An 18,567-nucleotide genomic window follows, 5' to 3' on the forward strand; every position below is an offset into this window, starting at 1 on the left:
GGCTTCAATCAGGCCAACCTCGGGAGGGTTCTATCCAAACTCCATCAAGATATCTCCTGCCCCATCAGAGGTGCAAATACCCTAGACCACTGCTTCATGAGTATCAAAGGTGCCTACTGCTCCATTCCCCAACCACACTTTGGCAAAACCAACCACAAGTCGGTACTCCTACTTCAGCTTACAAACAGCAATTCAAGCGTGCTGAGCCAGTCAAGAAAACCGCGCAGTGCTGATCCAAGGCATCAGAGGACATCCTCCACGACTGCTTGGATTCTGCAGACTGATCCATATGTCCAGGTTAGCTGCCGCGGCCCTGCGAGTACGCAACCACCATCACAGACTTCCATCAGTAAGTATGTCGAGGCAGTGTACCAAAGAAGACAATACGGGTGTTCCCCAATCTGAAACCCTGGCTCAACCAAAGGGTTCACTCCCTGCTGAAGTTCCGGAAGGAGGCAACAGGTCTGACGACCCTGACCTATGTAAGAAATCCAGGTACGACTTCCAGAAGCCATCAGGGACACCAAAAGTCAATACCAGATCAAACTAGAGTCCCAGACCAGCGACACAAACCCATGACGTCTGTGGGCAGGGCTTACACGAGATCGCAGGCTACAAAGCAGGGTTAGGGGCTGGAGCATCCCTCCCCAATGAGCTGAACAAGTTCGATGCCCGCTTTGAACAGTCAGCCAATACATCAGTGCTACCCGCCTCAACAGCCCTGGAGGCACCCATACCGACTATTACAGCCTCGGAGGTAAGAGCTGCCTGCTTGAAAGTGAACCCGCGGAAACTGATGGGCCCCGAAGGAGTCCCTGAGCAACCACTCTGAGTCTGCGCAGACTAGCTGGCGAGTGTATTCGCAGGCATCTTCAACACCTCACTTCTCCATTCCGAAGTGCCCACCTCCTTCAAGAAGACCACCATAATACCAGTACCAAAGAAGAACAAGATAGCTTGCCTTAACAACTACCGACCGGTGGCCCTGACGTCTGTTATGAAATGCTTTGAGCAGCTAGTCATGAGATGGATCAACGCCAGCTTCCCAGATGGCCTCGATCCATTGCAGTCTGCCTATCGCCGCAACCAGTCCACAGCAGATTCTATCTCCCTGGCCCATCAAGGAACACGCAACACCTCGACAACAAGGACACCCAAGTGAGACTGCTGTTCACAGATTACAGCTCAGCCTTCAACACCATTATTGAGACAAGACAAATAACCAAACTCTGCAATCTTGGACTTGACCCTTTCCTGTGTAACTGTAATCCTTGACTTCCTCACCAACTGACCAGAATCTGTCAGGATAGCTAACAGTGTCTCCTCCACAATAGTCCTAAACACTGGGGCCCCGCAAAGATGTGTGCTCAGTCCTCTACTGTACTCCCTATACACACACGACTATGTGGCAAGATTTAACTCCAATTCGATCTATAAGATTGTGAATGATATGACTGGTGGGTTGTTTCTCAAACAACAACGAATCAGACTACAGAAGGGACATAGACACTTGGTTGCATGGTGTACCAAAAACAACCTCTAAATGTCAGAAAGACCAAGGAACTGATCATCGACCTCGGGAAGCGTAGCACAACCCACCCCCGCCATCTACATCAATGGCTCTGAAGTGGAAACGGTCGATAGATTTAAGTTCCTGGGGATCACCATCACCAACAGTCTTGCCCTGGTCCACTCATGTTGATGCATCAGTCAAGAAAGCTGAACAACGTCTTTACCTCCGAGGAAGCTAAATAAATTCGGCATGTCTGCACCGACTCTCAAACGTCTACAGATGTGCCATAGAGAGCACCCTATCTGGCTGCATCACAGCCTGGTATGGCAACTTCTTTGCCCAAGATCACAAGAAACTGCAGAGCCTGGTGAAATCAGCCCACGCATCTCGCAAGCTTTCCACCCTCCCATTGATTCTATCTACACATTCCCGCTGCCTCAGGAAGGCAGAGATCCCTCCCACCCAGGATTTGCCCTCTTTCAGACCCTTCCATCAGACAGAAGATGCAGAAGTCTGAAGACCTGCACATACAGACATAGGTACAGCTTCTTCCCCACAGCTACCAGACTCCTCAACAACTCTCCCTCGAACTGATCTGTTCCCTATAAGAACACTATTCACGGCGCCCTATTCTGCTCTTGCTCATGTATTTGCTTTGTTTGGCCCTTGTTCCGCACTGTAACCAATCACTGTTTGTCAGTGTACCATTTGTCAATGTTCTCTGTTGATTATTCATTTTGTCTAGAACATAGAACAGTACAGCACAGAACAGGCCCTTCGGCCCTCGATGTTGTGCCGAGCAATGATCACCCTACTCAAACCCACGTATCCACCCCATACCCGTAACCCAACAACCCCCCCCTTAACCTTACTTTTAGGACACTACGGGCAATTTAGCATGGCCAATCCACCTAACCCGCACATCTTTGGACTGTGGGAGGAAACCGGAGCACCCGGTGGAAACCCACGCACACACGGGGAGGACGTGCAGACTCCGCACAGACAGTGACCCAGCCGGGAATCGAACCTGGGACCCTGGAGCTGTGAAGCATTTATGCTAACCACCATGCTACCGTGCTGCCCCTTTGTCTACTATGTACGTATTCTGTACGTTCCCTTGGCCGCAGAAAAATACTTATAACTGTACTTCAATACACTTAACAATCAATCAAAAAAAATGCTGTGCGACAGATTAATCTTTTTTTTTACTTTAGCTGGAGAAAAACGTATTGGGGTTGCTTAAGGATTAGTGCAATGATGACTTTTGAGGTGGAGATTGTAACTCTTAAGATAGCAAAAGAATGGTATAAGCAATTGTATATCTGAAAAATTGAAGCTAATCTGTCAAGTCAAAACAGAGGACAGAGGGAACAGTTGTCTAGCTTTATGTATGAAATTAATGATTTGAAGGAGATAATGGAAGAGAGCTGGATGCTAGTGAATGTGGTAAAGATGATTTGACCATGCAAGGAGGCAGAAAAGGCCACTTGGAAGACATTGATTCTGGATTTCTGAAGAGTGGGAAAGACCCATGAATGTCTTGTGCCTATAATGAGTGGATATGGGAGTAGAACAGGGAGGACAAAGGTGTTTTGTTTTCATTAGAGCAAATAAACTGCTAGATAGAAAGATCAAACATATCTGCTTCATATTCTATGATCCTGGTAGTGACATGAATTGTTGTTCAGTGGATCTTTTTCAATTACTCTGCAACAAATTGTAAATGATGTGGAAGTAACCACAATTGTGGAGAGCTTTGGGAACCATAGATTCATCGTAATTTATTTTTCCCATGCATGCTGAACTTTGGTTGTGCCATGATCCAAATTATTCATCCACTGTATCCCAAAATATTTTCTGTACAAATTATTTGATTTGCATTTTCCATTCGAAAGAGTTAATACTCAAATATTGTTTTTGAAGATTAGTTTTGAATTTACCCCTTTCCAGGTGCAGCCTACATCCTCTGGGTCTGCTGTTCTGGACATTGTGAAATATTTTTCCATGATCTGCTTCATCTAGTCCTTTTTCTTTAAGAATCCTAAAAACAACATGTATTTCCATTCAATGCTTTCTTTCCAAGTGAGATTATACCCACTTTATTTCATCCTCATAAACCAATCCCTCCATTTCCTCAACTTATTCAGATCACTCTATATTTATCCTGTCCATCCTTGTATCCTTTTTAGTGCAGTTGGACCCATGATTACCTCCCAATTTCAGATTGTAATTGCCCATTTAATGCATCCCAACATCTGATTTGGTATTGGTTTTGCAATAGCTTGAAATTACCAATCAGACTGTTTCATTCCTTTTAATTATTTCACAGGACATGGGCATCGCTTGCAAAATTTTTATTGCTCAGCCCTAATTGTCTTTGAGAAGATGGTGGTAAGCCAGCTTCTAGAATCTCTGCAGTCCGTGGAGATTCTAACAATGCTGTTAGGGGAGGAGTTCCAGAAATTAAACCTACAATGCTGTTAAGGGAGGAGTTCTGGGATTTTGACACGGCAATAGTGAAGGAATGGTTCTAAGTCCGGGTTTTGTGTGGCTTGGAGGGGAATTGCAAGTGTTGGTGTCCCCATGCACCTGCCCATGCCCATCTAAGTGGTAGGCAAGGTGGGTTTTGAAGAAGCTGTTGAAGGAGCCTTGGTGATTTCTTTTTTTTTTAATAAACAATTTTATTGAGGTAGTTTTTGGCTTTATAAACAGTTACAGACATCATCAGAAAGGAAGCAAAAAAGGCAAAAATGTGCAAACGTCCACGTACTTTCAATACTTCCATCGTAACATATTGCACAAGCCCGATCCCCTCCCACCGGTACTACCCGCCATATTTTCCCTCCTACTCTACTCTACCCACCCCCCTGCTGACGCTCACTCTCCCGCAAAGAAGTCAATAAATGGTTGCCACCTCCGGGTGAACCCCTGCACAGATCCCCTCAAGGCGAACTTAATTTTTTCCATCCCCAGGAAACTCGACATGTCCGCAAGCCACCACTCAGTCTTCGGGGGCTTTGAGTCCCTCCACGCCAATAATATTCGTCGCCGGGCTATCAGGGAAGCAAAGGCCAGCACATCGGCCTCTTTCTCCCCCTGGACGCCCGGGTCTTCCGAAACCCCAAAAATTGCCACCCCTGGACTCATCACCACCCTTTGAACTCATCACCACCCTTGAGCCTTGGTGATTTCTGGCAGTCCCTCTTGTAGCTGGTACACACTGCTGCTGCCTGAATGCATTTGTGGTGGAGGAGTGACTGCTTGTGGGTGGGGTGCCAATCAAGTGGGCTGTTTTCTCCTCGGTGGTGTTGAGCTTCATAGAATCTCGACAGTGCAGAAGGAGGCCATAGCCCCACCTAACCATTGGACACTAAGGGGAAATTTAGCATGGCTAATCCACCTAGCTTGCACAACTTTGTTTTGTGGGAGGAAAACGAGAACACCCAAAGGAAACCCATCCAGACATTAAGAGAATGTGCAAACTCCACGTAGTCACCCCAGGTCAGGATCGAACGCGGGTCCCTGGAGCTGTGAAATAGCAGTACTAACCTCTGTGCCACCCCCTTATGTGCTGTTGGCGCTGCACTCCCCAGGCTGTGGAGAGTATTCTATCACACCCCTGAGTTGTGCCTTGTAGATGGCAGACATGCTTTGGGGAATGAGGAAGTGAGCTGCACTCTGCAGAATTCCTAGCTTCTGACGTGCTCTTTTCACCAGTGTTTTTATGGCTGGTCTAGTTCCGTTTCTCGTCAATGGTAGCCCTCAGGCTATTGTTGATGAGGGAATCCAGTGATTATAATGCCATTGAATGTCAAAGGCAGCTGGTTGGATTTTCTTGTGTTGGAGATGGTCATTGCCTAGTACTTGTGTGGGTGCTAATGTTACTTGCCACTTGTCAACCCAAGCTCATTTTCCATGCATGTTGCTTTTATTTTGTGTTCATTCCCTTCCTGGGTTTTATATCCATGTGAAGCCTTCTCTAATTTGTCTTTCTGCCTAATTCCTACTTGAAGTCTACCACCTTCATTTATATCATCTGAAAATTTAACCACTGTGCAATCTTTTTTTTTGTTTTTGTTTTTTTATAAATTTAGATTAGCCAATTATTTTTTCCAATTAAGGGGCAATTTAGCGTGGCCAATCCACCTACTCTGCACATTTTTGGGTTGTGGGGGCGAAACCCACGCAGACACGGGGAGAACGTGCACACTCCACACGGACAGTGACCCAGAGCCGGGATCGAACCTGGGACCTCAGCGCCGTGAGGCGGTTGTGCTAACCACTAGGCCACCGTGCTGCCCTTTCACTGTGCAATCATAATTACTGGGTGGGATGAGGTTGTTTGGAAGAATTGACTGCTTAGGGTGAGCAACCTCTGATGAGGTAAATATCTTGTTGATGGTGGTGGGCCATTGTGCTGCAAGCTGTGAAAAATTCTGGTTCCACCTTTACGTCAATGCTGTGGCAAACTGCTCTGCGGTACATGCTGGTATGTAGAACACTGGATGGATAGTTATAGTGAGACTAACATTAAAAACAAGGGATCGAGAGAGTCTACTGAAAATATGATGACAATTAATGCCAAACTGCAAAAGTTTCCTTTTTTGTTTTGGCTCAGTTGTCAACAAAGGAGGTGGGTAACTATTACCTTTTTAAGGTGAAATGAGAGGGTGTTACAGAAGTAAACTGCAACACTACTCGTATTACTGCCAGTTTGCTTAGTTAGGAGAATTATAAACTCAATGGGCGGATAAGATGCATCCAAGAATGCGTAAGGAAATAAGGGAGAATGTGTGAACTCTGGCACAAATCCATCCCTCCTACAACCCCCACCCACCCCAAAAGGAAATCACCAAATACTAGAGACTTGTTTGGGGACAAGAGCAAATTTGACTTTCATTTTAAGAAAGGCAGCAAAAGTGTTGTAGGAAACTAGAGACCAAGGCATTTGACATCCATTGGATTCATGTAAAGTTATGGAAGCTTTCATTAAAGATGAGGTTATCTGGAATAAAGATTGAACAATTTAGGCCTATACTATCTAGAGTTTAGCAGAATGAGGGGCGATCAAATCGAGGTATACAAGAAGATAAAAGTTATGGATAAAGTAAACATGGAGCAGGTGCTTCCTCTTGTCAAGCAATCTAAAATGAGAGGTCATAATCTTAGAATAAGATGTAGCAAATTTGAAACAGATTTGAGGAGAAACTACTTCTCCCAAAGGGTTGTGAATCTGTGGAATTCGCTACCCCAGAGTGTGGTGGATGCAGGCGCAGTGAGTAAATTTAAGGAGTTTAGACAGATTTTTAATTGATATTGGGCTGAAGGGTTATGGAGAACGGGCAGGACAGTGGAGTTGAGGCCAGGATGGAATCAGCCATGATCACATTGAAGGTGTTTAGGCTAGGGAGGTGAAATTGCCTACTCCTCCTAGTTCATGAGTCCAAGGGAGGAAATGCTGTGGCTGATTTTGCAAAGGATCTTGGTCCTAGCTCTTGGTCTGTAGCATTGTAGGTAACAGATGAGGAATGTGTGAGCGTGGGTTTCCTCCGGGTGCTCTGGTTTCCTCCCACAGTCCAAAGATGTGCGGGTTAGGTGGATTGGCTATGCTAAATTGCCCGTAGTGTCCTAAATAGTAAGGTTAAGGGGGGGGTTGTTGGGTTACGGGTATAGGGTGGATACGTGGGTTTGAGTAGGGTGATCATTGCTCGGCACAACATCGAAGGCCGAAGGGCCTGTTCTGTGCTGTACTGTTCTATGTTCTATATCAGCCATGATAGAATGGTGAATGGGCCCAATGGCCTAATTCTGTTCCTATATCTTATGCACTTATCAGCTTATAAAGGGTTAAAAGTGGTAGTCTTTTCAATCTAACTTACAAACTTTCTTCGAGAGTATGTAAATGGAGCTTATAGGGGTATAAAAGTGACACTGGGGGTGTATGTGGACAAGCTCTCATTTTAGTTCATCTGGTACTGAAAACGGGAATCATTGGAAATGTTTAAAAGTAGATAGATGATTGGTTGAACCATATAACTCGAAGAAGAGTGGTAGAGGACTGTCATTAGCCGAGAAGAATATTATTGTTGTGGTCTTGCAGAGGCCTATTGTTTTTAAGATGATCTGGAGCCGTCTGTCACAAGCACCATGATCGCAAGGCGCCCGATCAATTGCTCCTGGTAAAGGCTAAGTGCTTATGATATTGATGTAGCTGGTAAATTACTGAGTTTAATCATCGGTGACACAACAGTGGTGACATTTGATCAAGTGGAACCTGCAACAGGGAATGGTCTACTGTTAGCAGAGCTGACATCTGCCATTGAAAGAAACAGCAAAACCTACCTGATGTACAACATAGAACCAACAGCTAGAACTCTGTATGATTTGAAAGTAGCCATGTGCAAAAGACCAGGAGGACACTGCACAAATAAACACTTGATCAACCAAGAAATCCAAACTGCCTGTACCCACTGGAAATCTCTGTGCTATGTACAGTGGGTGATAGAGGAGACTGCAACACAAAGGATCAGCTTGCCCGTCTGGCCTTTGGAATCTGTTTGCTAGGGTCATGCTTTACTGACTTGCACATTGTTAAGACCACAGTAGATGTAAATTTCTGAGTAAACCAAATCCCAGAGGGAAACGTGACTTGAGGTCATGCCCTTTTTGTTAGTCTTAAAAACAAGTTGGGGGGGGGGGGGGGGGGGGGGGGGGGGGGGGGGTGGGGGGGGGAGGAAGAGTACTGATCTCTTCAAGTAGTGGAGTAACATTTAAAAGAAATAAAATAAAAGTAAAAGGTTTATTAACAAGGAGAAGAAAACATGAATATACAAGATAACAGTTACACAGTTAAAACCAATCTTGTAAACATTTCCCTCCCAGAAGGTTCCCTACTTGGTCAAATCCACAAGTAACCACCTTCTAGGCAACTCTCCCTTTATAGATGCTTACCTATTAAAAAAATCCAGTAATATTTCCCGCGGCTAAACTGCTGTTGCTTCAATAACATATATCACATGATCTCTCAAACTTACTTCCACTCTGCTGCCGAAATTGAAGAACGTCAGAACATGGCTCCTTTTCATAGCCCAAGACTTTCTGGCCTGATTAAATGGCGGATTCAAACTCCCGATCTAGCCCATAGCTGTTTCTAACCGATCTTCCTCACACTACCAACACCCAAGTTCTCCACAGGCAAGCTTTCCCCAACAAACACAAACACCCAACTTCCACTCCTGCTCTGTCTTTGCTCATCTAAATGATACGGGGGGGGGGGGTGTCAAGGAACACTCCCCTCGCTCCTCTATACTCCACCCGCTCCCCCTGAAGCCTACCACTCACCATTACGTATCTACCTGCACTGTCCGCCACCACATTTGACGCAACAAACGACAAGCTCTTGACAACTAAGATCGCCACCCCTCGAGTCTTCGCATCAAGCCTCAAGTGAAACACCTGCCCCACCCAGCCTCTTCTCAGCCTCACCTGATCCGCCACCTTAAGATGCGTCCCCTGGAGCATAGCTACTTCTGCTCCCAGCCCCTTCAGGTGTGCCAAGACCCGGGACCGGTCCGTTCAGCCCCCTCGCGTTCCATGTGACCAGCCGAATCAGCCAGAGCTCTCCCTCGGCTCATCACGTGCCCAAAGAACCCCCCTAGGCCCGTTACACAGGGTGGCAGACCCCCCCCCCCCCCCCCCCCCCCCCCCCCCCCAAGGCTCCCCCTTCAGCCGTTCCCTACGGCCCCTGCAGCAGCAACCCGATCCCCCCCCCCCCCCCCCCAGCTGCGCAACCCCAACCATTGTACTTCCGTAAGTCAGCCGACTCCTGCTGACCCCGGCTGCTCCCGACGACCCCCCCCCCCCCCCCCCCCGATGCAACACAACCAACAATCCCCCCCTCCCAGTGCTGGCCCCGCCCCCTCCTCCTCCAGTGCGGGAGCCCGCGCTTCCATCCCCAAACCCCCCCCCCCCCCCCCGGACCTGACACGTGGGAAAATGATGGTCACCTGATCCAGCAGGACTGCGAACAGCTCCCAACCTTCCACCAGTGGGGAAAACTAAAAAGCACCCCAATAAATAAATAACAGCCCCAAAAAGCAGAACAGCGAAAAGGCAACATCAAACACAGCCAATAAAAACGAAAGGATACCAAGGAGGACAGACCCTCCGGACTATGTATATCATTCCCCAGAGTTCCAGTCCTCAGGTCGAGTCCAACTTCTCTGCCTGGACAAAGGCCCAGGCCTCCACTGGAGAGTCAAAGTAGAGCTGGCGGTCCTTGTAAGTGACCCAGAGGCAAGCCGGCTGTAACAGGCCAAACTTCACACCCCTCCTGTGAAGCACTCCCTTCGCCCAATTGAAACCAGCCCTTCACTTCGTCACCTCCACACTCCAGTCCTGATAGATCCTGATCTCTGCATTCTCCCACTTGCTGCTCCATTCCTTCTTCGCCCATCTCAGCACACACTCATGGTCAACGAAGCGGTGAAAATGGACTAGCACCGCCCTAGTCGGCTTGTTTGGCCTGGGCTTCCTCGATGCGCCCCCTCCAGCTCCAAGGGTCCTTGGAACGACCCCGCGCCCATTAACGAATTCAGCATCACAGCCACGTAGGCCCCCAAATCCGAACCTTCGAGCCCCTCCGGGAGGCCCAAAATCGGCAGGTTCTTCTGACGGGAGCGGTTCTCCATCTCCGCCATCCTTGCCAGCCATTTCTTGTGAAGCGCCTCGTGCGACTCCACCTTCACTGCCAGGCCCAGGAGTTCGTCCTCGCTCTCCGAGGCTTTTTGCTGCAGCTCCCGGATCTCCGCACCCTGAGTCGCCATGAGCTAGTCCAGCGAGGCCTTAAACGGCTCCAGTTTCTCGGCTTTCAGCTCTCTGAAGCAGCGAAGGAGCTGCTCCTGCGCCCAGTCCTGCCACGCTGCCGGTTCCCCGCCCGCCGCCATCTTGTTTTTCCTGCCTCGCACCTTTCTCTGCTCCAAAGCCGATTTTTTTGACCGCCCCGCTCCTGGTCCAGTCCATCCACCGGCAGATGAGTACAGTGAATGTGTTCCCCCCCAGGGGAAAAGTCTAACCAGCACTGCTGCGGGCCCTTAAAAGAGCCCGAAAGTCCAAAAATAGCAGGTGCTACCGAACGTGCGGCTTAGCTTCGCATTGCCACAACCAGAAGTTCCCTCAAAAACCTTGTTAATCAGCTCCGGAGCCACCACCAACTTCCTGACCCTATCCCTGACCTGAAGAATTTCCTTTGCTGCTGCCTCCCTCCGGAGCTGACCTGTGATCTTTCCAATCTTGGCTCCTGCACCAGGTTTCAGTCCCCCCCCACAATCAGCTCGTGTGTGTCCAAGTCAGGAATGGCTCTAAACACCGTCCTCGCAAATCCCGCATTGTCCCAGTTGGGACCGTATTCACTTACCAGCGCCACTAATCTCCCGTCTAGCGCACCGGCCGCAATCACATATCTACACCCCTGATCTGCCACTACCTTCTCCATCTGGAAGCGTACCCTTTTGCTGACCAACACTGCTACCCCTCGAGCCCTTCCATTAAATCCAGAGTGAAACACTTGGCTAACCCAGCCCTTTTTAAGTCTCACCTGATCCTTCACCCTCAAGTGAGTCTCCTGCAGCATTGCCACATCAGTTTTCAGACTTTTAAGATGCGCAAGCACCCGTGACTTCTTGACCGGACCTCCTAGCCCTCTCACGTTCCACGTAACTATCCTTACTGGGGATCTCTCTCTAACCCCCCCCCCCACCTTTCTTATCCACCATCAACATACCGCCGGGCCCTGCCCCATAAGCCTGACCCGCTCCTGTCCATTGTTAACATCGAACCCCGTTCCCGAAAACCCCCCCTACCTTTCCCCCAGAAACAACATCCCCCCCCCTCGCTCGCCTCGTAGGCCCATTGACGCCTGATATCCAGGCTCCAATGTCCGCAGCCGCCCTCTCCTCTCTCACCTCCGTTCACTAGCTGACTGACTTTAGCTAGCTAGGGTGGGTGACTCTCCTCCTCTCTCTCTCTCTCTCTTTTCCCCCCCCCACACCCAGTCCCAGAGAAAAGAAAACCAAACCCAAAAATCCAACCCATACAATTCACTAACATAACATTTAACCGTCGCAACACAGAGCGCCCATCAACCCACCATTAACTTAAACTCTAACAATACAAAGAGAAGTAGAGTACAATACAAATCCGTAAAAACAAAGTTCAAACACAGTCCACAGTCTCTCTTCCAGCTCCGCTCTTCATGTCTGTCCCAAGCCTTCTGCCTTCACGAACATCTCAGCTGCATCCGCTGTCTCAAAATAAAAGTCTTTGCCATTATACGTTACCCGCAACCTCGCTGGGTACACCATACCAAACCGTACCTCCTTGTACAACGTCGCCTTTACTCGCCCAAACGCCGCTCGTCTTTTTGCCAACTCCACCGTCAAGTCCTGGTAGATCCTGGTTAATCTCCACAGCCCTCCGCAACTCATCTCCCATCGAGGTGACCTGGTCGCTGTGTCGTGACATGGCTTCCTCCACTTCTTTCATCTTCTCGCCCTGCTCTCTCACCTTGGCCAATGCTTTTGCCACCTTCAACGGGGCAATTATCGGGGCGATTGCCTCTTCCACCAGCCACTTCAATGCGGCCGCTGTCTCCTTTTTCCAGGCCTCCATGTGCCTCGCAAACTGTTTTTCCAGCTCCCCCGCCATCACCTCAGTCATCTTCTGCACCGTAAATAGTGCGGCCCCGCTTTGCAGTTCGGCTTCCGCCATCCTATCACCACTTTTATTCGTCTTCTCCTTCAGCGGCGACCCCCGCGTTTCCTCCTTTCTTCGACGCTGCTTTTCGCATCCTTTAGCAGCTTATTGTTTTTCACTTTCTTTCTCTTCTGCTTTCTCTCTCCACCCTTCTGTCCTTCATCAATCTGAATTCTTTTTTTTAAAGACAAAGGGGAGGGGGAAAAAAAACTTCACCAAACTTCTTTAAATTTCTTTAAATCTTCCAGCTCTCTTCCTTTCCCCTCTGTACTCATCCAGAACTCCCCTGGGACCAGGTTCCAGCCGCCTTTCTCCTAGGTGGGAGCCATCCGTTGTGGGACACCGGTCTTACATTGTGTCCTGGACTCGGGCCTGCCTCCTCGGCCTCCTCGTAGCTCTGCCCCCCGGTGCTCTGGCCCCGACGCCGCGCTGGGCCCAGGACCTCAGCCCCTGCCGCCCCAACACCCGCGCGGGGTTCTTCACCGGTTTTTAAACCGGCCCCGCTGGCTGCTCGCGACGCCCCCAAAGGCCGACGGGGGGTGCGTCGAAACTCGGGGATTTCCCCGAAATCGCCGCGACTTGCGGCCACCGGCGGGAGCTCTTCGCGCTGCAGCCACCCTGCACGCCCACGCCACCGGAAGTCCCTCACTTCTCCCAGTTCTAATGGTGCTTCCAGCCCCCGTTTTCTATCCTCACCTACGACTGGCATGTCCAGTCCATCGAGGAACTGCTTCATCCTCGATTCCTCTTTGGAGAGCTTGGAGATGGGCAGCCCCCGGTAGAAGGCTCAAATGTATAATTTACTTTTTCCGGCTCCGCTACTAGATTGCCCTTGTTGTCTCTAATCTGTGCTATTACCCTAATGGCTGCCTGCTTTCTCAGCTAGTGAGGCAGCAGGCTTTGTCTCCGTGTTCGTACAGGATTCCCCCATCCATGGTGGAGTTGGTGCACCGCTTTCCTCGTGGAGAGCAGGGCAAAGTCCATTTGTAGCTTTTTCCTCTCAGCCAGGAGGTCTACATTTGGGGCTGTGGAGTATTGCCGGTCTGCCTCCAGTATGGAGTCGATTAGCTGTTGCCTAGCCATCCTCTCTTCCCTGCGTGCTTTATAGACAATAATCTCACCCATGATCACAGTCTTCAGCGCCTCCAAGAGTGTGGTGCATGAGATCTCCCCGTTCTGGTTGTTGGTAATATACCTGTCTATGGCATTTGATATTTTCTCACAGAAAGCCTTGTCAGCCAGGAGGGCCACGTCCAACCTCCATGGTGGGCATTAGGCACTGCCCATCTCCAACCTCCTGTCCATGTAGTGAGGAGCATGGTCTGAGATTATGATTGCAGAGTATTCCGCTCTTACTATCCCTGGAAGCACCGATTTTCCCCACTACAAAGAAGTCAATCTGGGTATATAATTTATGTGCTTGGCAGAAGAAGGAGAATTCCTCCTCCCCCTGGGTGTGTGAACCTCAATGGGTTCGCAGCCCCATCTGCTCCATGAATGAGAGAGTTCTTTTACCATTTTGGAGATCTTCCCTGTTTTGGGGTCTGACTTGTCTGTTCGTGGGCTCAGGGTCCGTAACTGTCCTTGACGCAGTAAACACTGTCCTCTTATTTATCATTATGGCTTGCCCCCTAGCTCTCACCCTGTAACATGAATGGTAGGTCTGTCCCACCCAGCCTTTCTTACCTGCAGTCGGTTCTTCTCCCTCCGGTGCATCTCTTGGAGGAAGACTATGTCAGCGCTCATACTTTTCAGGTGGGCAAAGACTCTATCTTTTCACTGGGCCATTGATGTTCCAAATGACTGTTCTGATGGGGGTGGAGGGGAGATTCTGTTTTCTCTCTCCCCTTTGCGGAATTAACCATACTTACCATTTGGATGCGCCCCCGCATTCTGGGGTTTCTCTTTGTTAGGGGGCCAACCAAGGTGGCTGCTGTCACCGTACTCACACCGTACTCACAATAAGGCCAGGCCCCTGCGTGCCAAGGTTTCCCTTTGTTCGGGGGGCCTCCCAACATGGCCACCAACTATGTGTCCGTCATGTGGATGTACCCCTGCATTCCGAGCTCTCTCTTGCCATATGTGACCTGTTGTAGCCAGTCTTTTGGATGAACCTGTTCATTTTTGCTGGGGCTGTAAAGTAGTGCTTCTTGTGCTGGTAGGTTACCCAAAGTTTGACTGGGTAAAGTATCCCAAACTTACCCCACTTTTGAACATGGCCGCATTTGCTCTGTTGAATCCGCCCCTGCGCTTAGCCAGGTCCTGATAAATTCTTATCTGGTGTCCACCTAGGTGGCAGGTTTTCATCTGCCTGGCCCATCTCCGGATCCTTTCCCAGTCTTGGTACTGGTGCATCAATGCAATTATTGCCCTCGGTTGATCTTCGGATCTGGATTCGGGTCGTAGAAGCTGTCCCTTCCCACCAGGTTTCCCAGCATTTTGGTCACATAGTCCGTGAGGTTTCTGCCTTCAGCCCCCTCCGCCAGCCCCACTATTCTGAGGTTTGGCCGTCTTGGCTGATTTTTCTTCTTTCTCCCTTTTAGGCTCCCCGGGTCACCACAACCTTGCAATGTCTGCCTCTAGGGCGATGATCTGGTCAATTTGGTACGGGGAGACCTTTTCTAGTTGTCTGATCGCGTTTTCCTGGGCTTCTAGATGCCTGTCCGTTTTGTCGAGGGCCACCTATGCGGTGGCCGGTGTTTCCGTGACTGCCACTTTGACTTCTGCCTGGACCTCGAGCCTTATGCCCTCCTTCAGCTCTTGGGTGAGGAATTTCCTCCAGCTGTTGTCCGGCATGGGGAAATTCTTTGCTTGTTGCCCCCCCCCCCCCCCTTTAGGGTGCGGCCAGGGTTTCCTCTCCACGTGGGACCATTGTCATGCCCATTGCCTCTCGTCTCCTTGCGGCCTCTGGTGCAGCTGCTGTTCGGCACTTTGATTATTGGCCTGCATCTTCTTTAGTGGACTGAAGAGAGTGATGAGGAGTGCTTTTTCACCGGATCTGGCAGGCTAATTTCAGATAAAACTGCCTAAATTCGATTTCCTAGGAGGAGAGTCATCTTCCGTGGGTCTGCTCAGCGCATCCTGTCAGCGGAAGTCTCTACAGGAGAGTTTCTAATGTCATACTACTCTTTGTGAAAGAGGGGAGGAATAATCCAGGAAACTAAAGGTCCGTCAGCCTGGTAGTAGAAACCATTGGATACCATTTTCTGGAATAAAATAATCTTTAATTTGAATAGGAATGACTTCAGTCAGAGCTGTCATGGCTTAATGGAGAAGAGCCAACACTATCCTAGACTTGGATGTAGGGTGAAGCATTTTAGTTTGTAGATAATGCAAAGTAATAGATCAGGGCGAGGATAATTAAGATTATATATTAGGAATATTTGAGAAGGATGATAAGTTGGGCAGAAGCATGATAGGTGAAGTTCCGTGTGAAATTATGCACTTGGGGGGAGGGGGACTCCTAGAAAGATAGCATACTAAAAATGGCAGGATTTTGAAAGCGGAGATGAATGGGGATTTGTTGTCCAGATACGCAATTTTGTAAATGTGGTAGGGCAACTTCAGAGGATAGTTAAAGATTATATAAAATTACTCTGGTAGAATATAAAGCAAAAAAATCATTCTATAACTCTATAAAACACTAGTTCAGCCTCAGTAGCTGTATTTTAATAATCTTTATTGTCACAAATAGGCTTACATTAACATTGTAATGAAGTTATTGTGAAAAGCCCCTCGTCGCCACATTCCGGCCCCTGTTCGGGTGCACTGAGGGAGAATTCAGAATGTCCAAATTACCTAATGGCGTGTCTTTCTGGACTTGTAAGAGGAAACCTACGCAGACACTGGGAGAACGTGCAGACTCCATGGGACCCAAGCCGGAATCGAACCTGGGACCTTGGAGCTGTGAAGCAGCAGTGCTAACCACTGTGCTACCGTGCAGCCCGTTGTGAATAATTCTGGGCACTATACTTCAGGAAGGATGAAGAGGCATTGAGGAAGATGCAGAGGATGTTTACAAGGGTCCAGGGTCACCAGATTTGCAACAAGAATAGAAAAGTTAGTTTTTTTAAAAAATGAACAGATAAGGTTAAATGTTGCGTAATGTTTTCAAGGTGATGGGGTTTTTATAGAGTAAATAGGGGAAAAATGTTCCCTCAGTTGTGGGTCAATAACTAGAAGTCATGTATTCAGAATAATTTGGAAAAGATCCAAAGGGGAGATGAAAATTTTCTTTCACTGTTGTCAGGAACACTATTTGAAAAGGAAGGCTAGGGTAGCACGGTGGCGCAGTGGTTGGCACTGCTGCCTCACGGTGCTGAGATCCAGGTTCGATCCTGGCTCTGGGTCACTGTCCGTATGGAGTTTGCATGTTCGCCCCGTGTTTGCGTGGGTTTTGCCCCCACAACCCAAAGGTGTGCAGGGTAGGTGGATTGGCCATGCTAAATTGCCCCTTAATTGAAAAAATTGAATTGGGTACTCTACATTTACTTTTTAAAGAAAGGGAAGGCTGATGCCATGAATAATTTAAATAAATAGGCAGCACGGTAGCATAGTGATTAGCTCTGTTGCTTCACAGCGCAAGGGTCCCAGGTTCGATTCCCGGCTTGGGTCACTGTCTGTGCAGAGTCTGCACGTTCTCCGGAGCCCCAGTTTTCTCCCACAAATCCTGAAAGACGTGCTTATTAGGTGAATTAGACATTCTGAATTCTCCCTCAGTGTACCGAACAGGTGACTCGTGTCTTTTCACATTGCACTGTTAATGTAAGCCTACTTGTGACAATAATAAAGATTATTAATATTAATTTTAAATGCTATTTGGCCAAATACTTGATAAGGAACTTACAGCATTACTAGCAAAGAGAGAGGATATTGGTCAGGGCCTGATATCTCATTCAAAGAGATTGGTTGATTGCATGACCCACTCCTGTGCAAAAAGCCTCCGTGATTCTCTGGATAATATGCCGAAATCTATGTAAAAAACGCTCAGTGTAAAAAAAATTCAGTGGTAACCCGGACAAAGATTCACAAAGATTGCTGTAGGGAGAACTCCAGGGAATGGAAAAAGATTACCAAGGTCTCTTAACGATGTTGGGTCAAATAGCTGCAAGGTTGCAATGTAAAGGATGCAAGGCTTGAGTCCATCCATTCATTACCAGAGTAAAGAAAACGTATAGTTTAATTCCGTGTTGTTCTCTGGGAATGGGGAAGAGTGATATATCATTTCTGTTCTTATGGCTTTAACTTTTTCTTTTTGACACCTGGAGTAGCTAACCTTTGTTTCACTCGAACAATCGGAGAGAAATGGTAGAGCAAATACTGAAAGCAATTTATTTTCTTGTATGCCTGTCAAATTCAGGACCCTTTTTTTTGTGGCCCTAATTCTTTGCCAGTTGTTAAATAGGATGGAAGGTAGGGTGTAAATGCAAGTAATATTTGCCTGGATTGATATAAATTGAATTTAACAAAACCTTAATTCTCTCCAGAGTATGTTCAATGCAAATCGCCAAAAAATCAAAGAAAAAACGGATATCTTGAACCAGGATTGGAAGCAGCACAGGATACAACCTGTTCACATCATGACTTCTGTGAGCACTATGCGTGGTACCAGAGAGGTATGATACATTTTTATGACAGGGTAAAGCATATTTGATAAACAGAGTTGTGAGTGCAGTTGTTCTCCCTGTCGAAAGGAAATTGTTTACCTTGTGCGTGCAATGCTTTAGTCTGAATTGATTTAAGCATGATAAAGACGTATGAAAGATTTGTATCTGTTGTTCAACATTCTGTAAATAATTTGCACGGTTGCGTTGTTAAACAAAGGCAGTTGGGAGTTCTTAACTTCTCTCATGGACTCTTTCAAACTGAGGAACAGTTCTCCAACCCTTAAATTATGCCTGGATCGAGATTGAAATGAGTTCTTGCTGTGTTAAGACGATTACATCCAAAATATTTATAGCTTTAAAACAGCGAGAAATATAGTAAAACTGCAATTTCAACTTTATGATCCTATTATTAGAAAGAAAGACTTTATTTTAAAAAAATTGTATGGGACAATCCAAATCACTTAACAGTCAGTGAATTATTATATTAAGTATGGTCATTTAATATAGAAAATATTGTGGAATCTTACCGAAAAATTTGTCAGTTTTGGTTAGAAGAAACGGTGTGAACCTTGCCGACGGTATCACGGAATTTTGAGCTCCTTAAAGAAGTGTTTTTATCCCCTATGTAAATCACAACATGCCACTGATTCGCCCGCCCTGGGGAAACGTATTCACTGGGGAGCGCCATGTAAACGC

At 47.8% G+C, this 18,567-nt stretch overlaps 1 protein-coding gene across 4 annotated transcripts in view; it reads left to right on the forward strand.

Annotated features, from left to right (window-relative positions):
- ezh2 (enhancer of zeste 2 polycomb repressive complex 2 subunit) overlaps positions 1-18,567 on the forward strand; it is a 126,408-nt gene that overhangs the window by 20,471 nt on the left and 87,370 nt on the right. For all 4 annotated transcript variants that reach the window (XR_005460723.1, XM_038797779.1, XM_038797781.1 and 1 more), the window contains one exon: positions 17,752-17,880. Coding sequence is in view for 3 of the 4 variants with exons in the window: in XM_038797779.1 (XP_038653707.1) it covers positions 17,752-17,880 (129 nt within the window). In the remaining variant the exon portion in view is untranslated. The remainder of the gene's footprint in view (positions 1-17,751; positions 17,881-18,567) is intronic.

Source organism: Scyliorhinus canicula, chromosome 5 (genome assembly GCF_902713615.1).
Source record: "Scyliorhinus canicula chromosome 5, sScyCan1.1, whole genome shotgun sequence".
Lineage (NCBI taxonomy): Eukaryota > Metazoa > Chordata > Chondrichthyes > Carcharhiniformes > Scyliorhinidae > Scyliorhinus > Scyliorhinus canicula.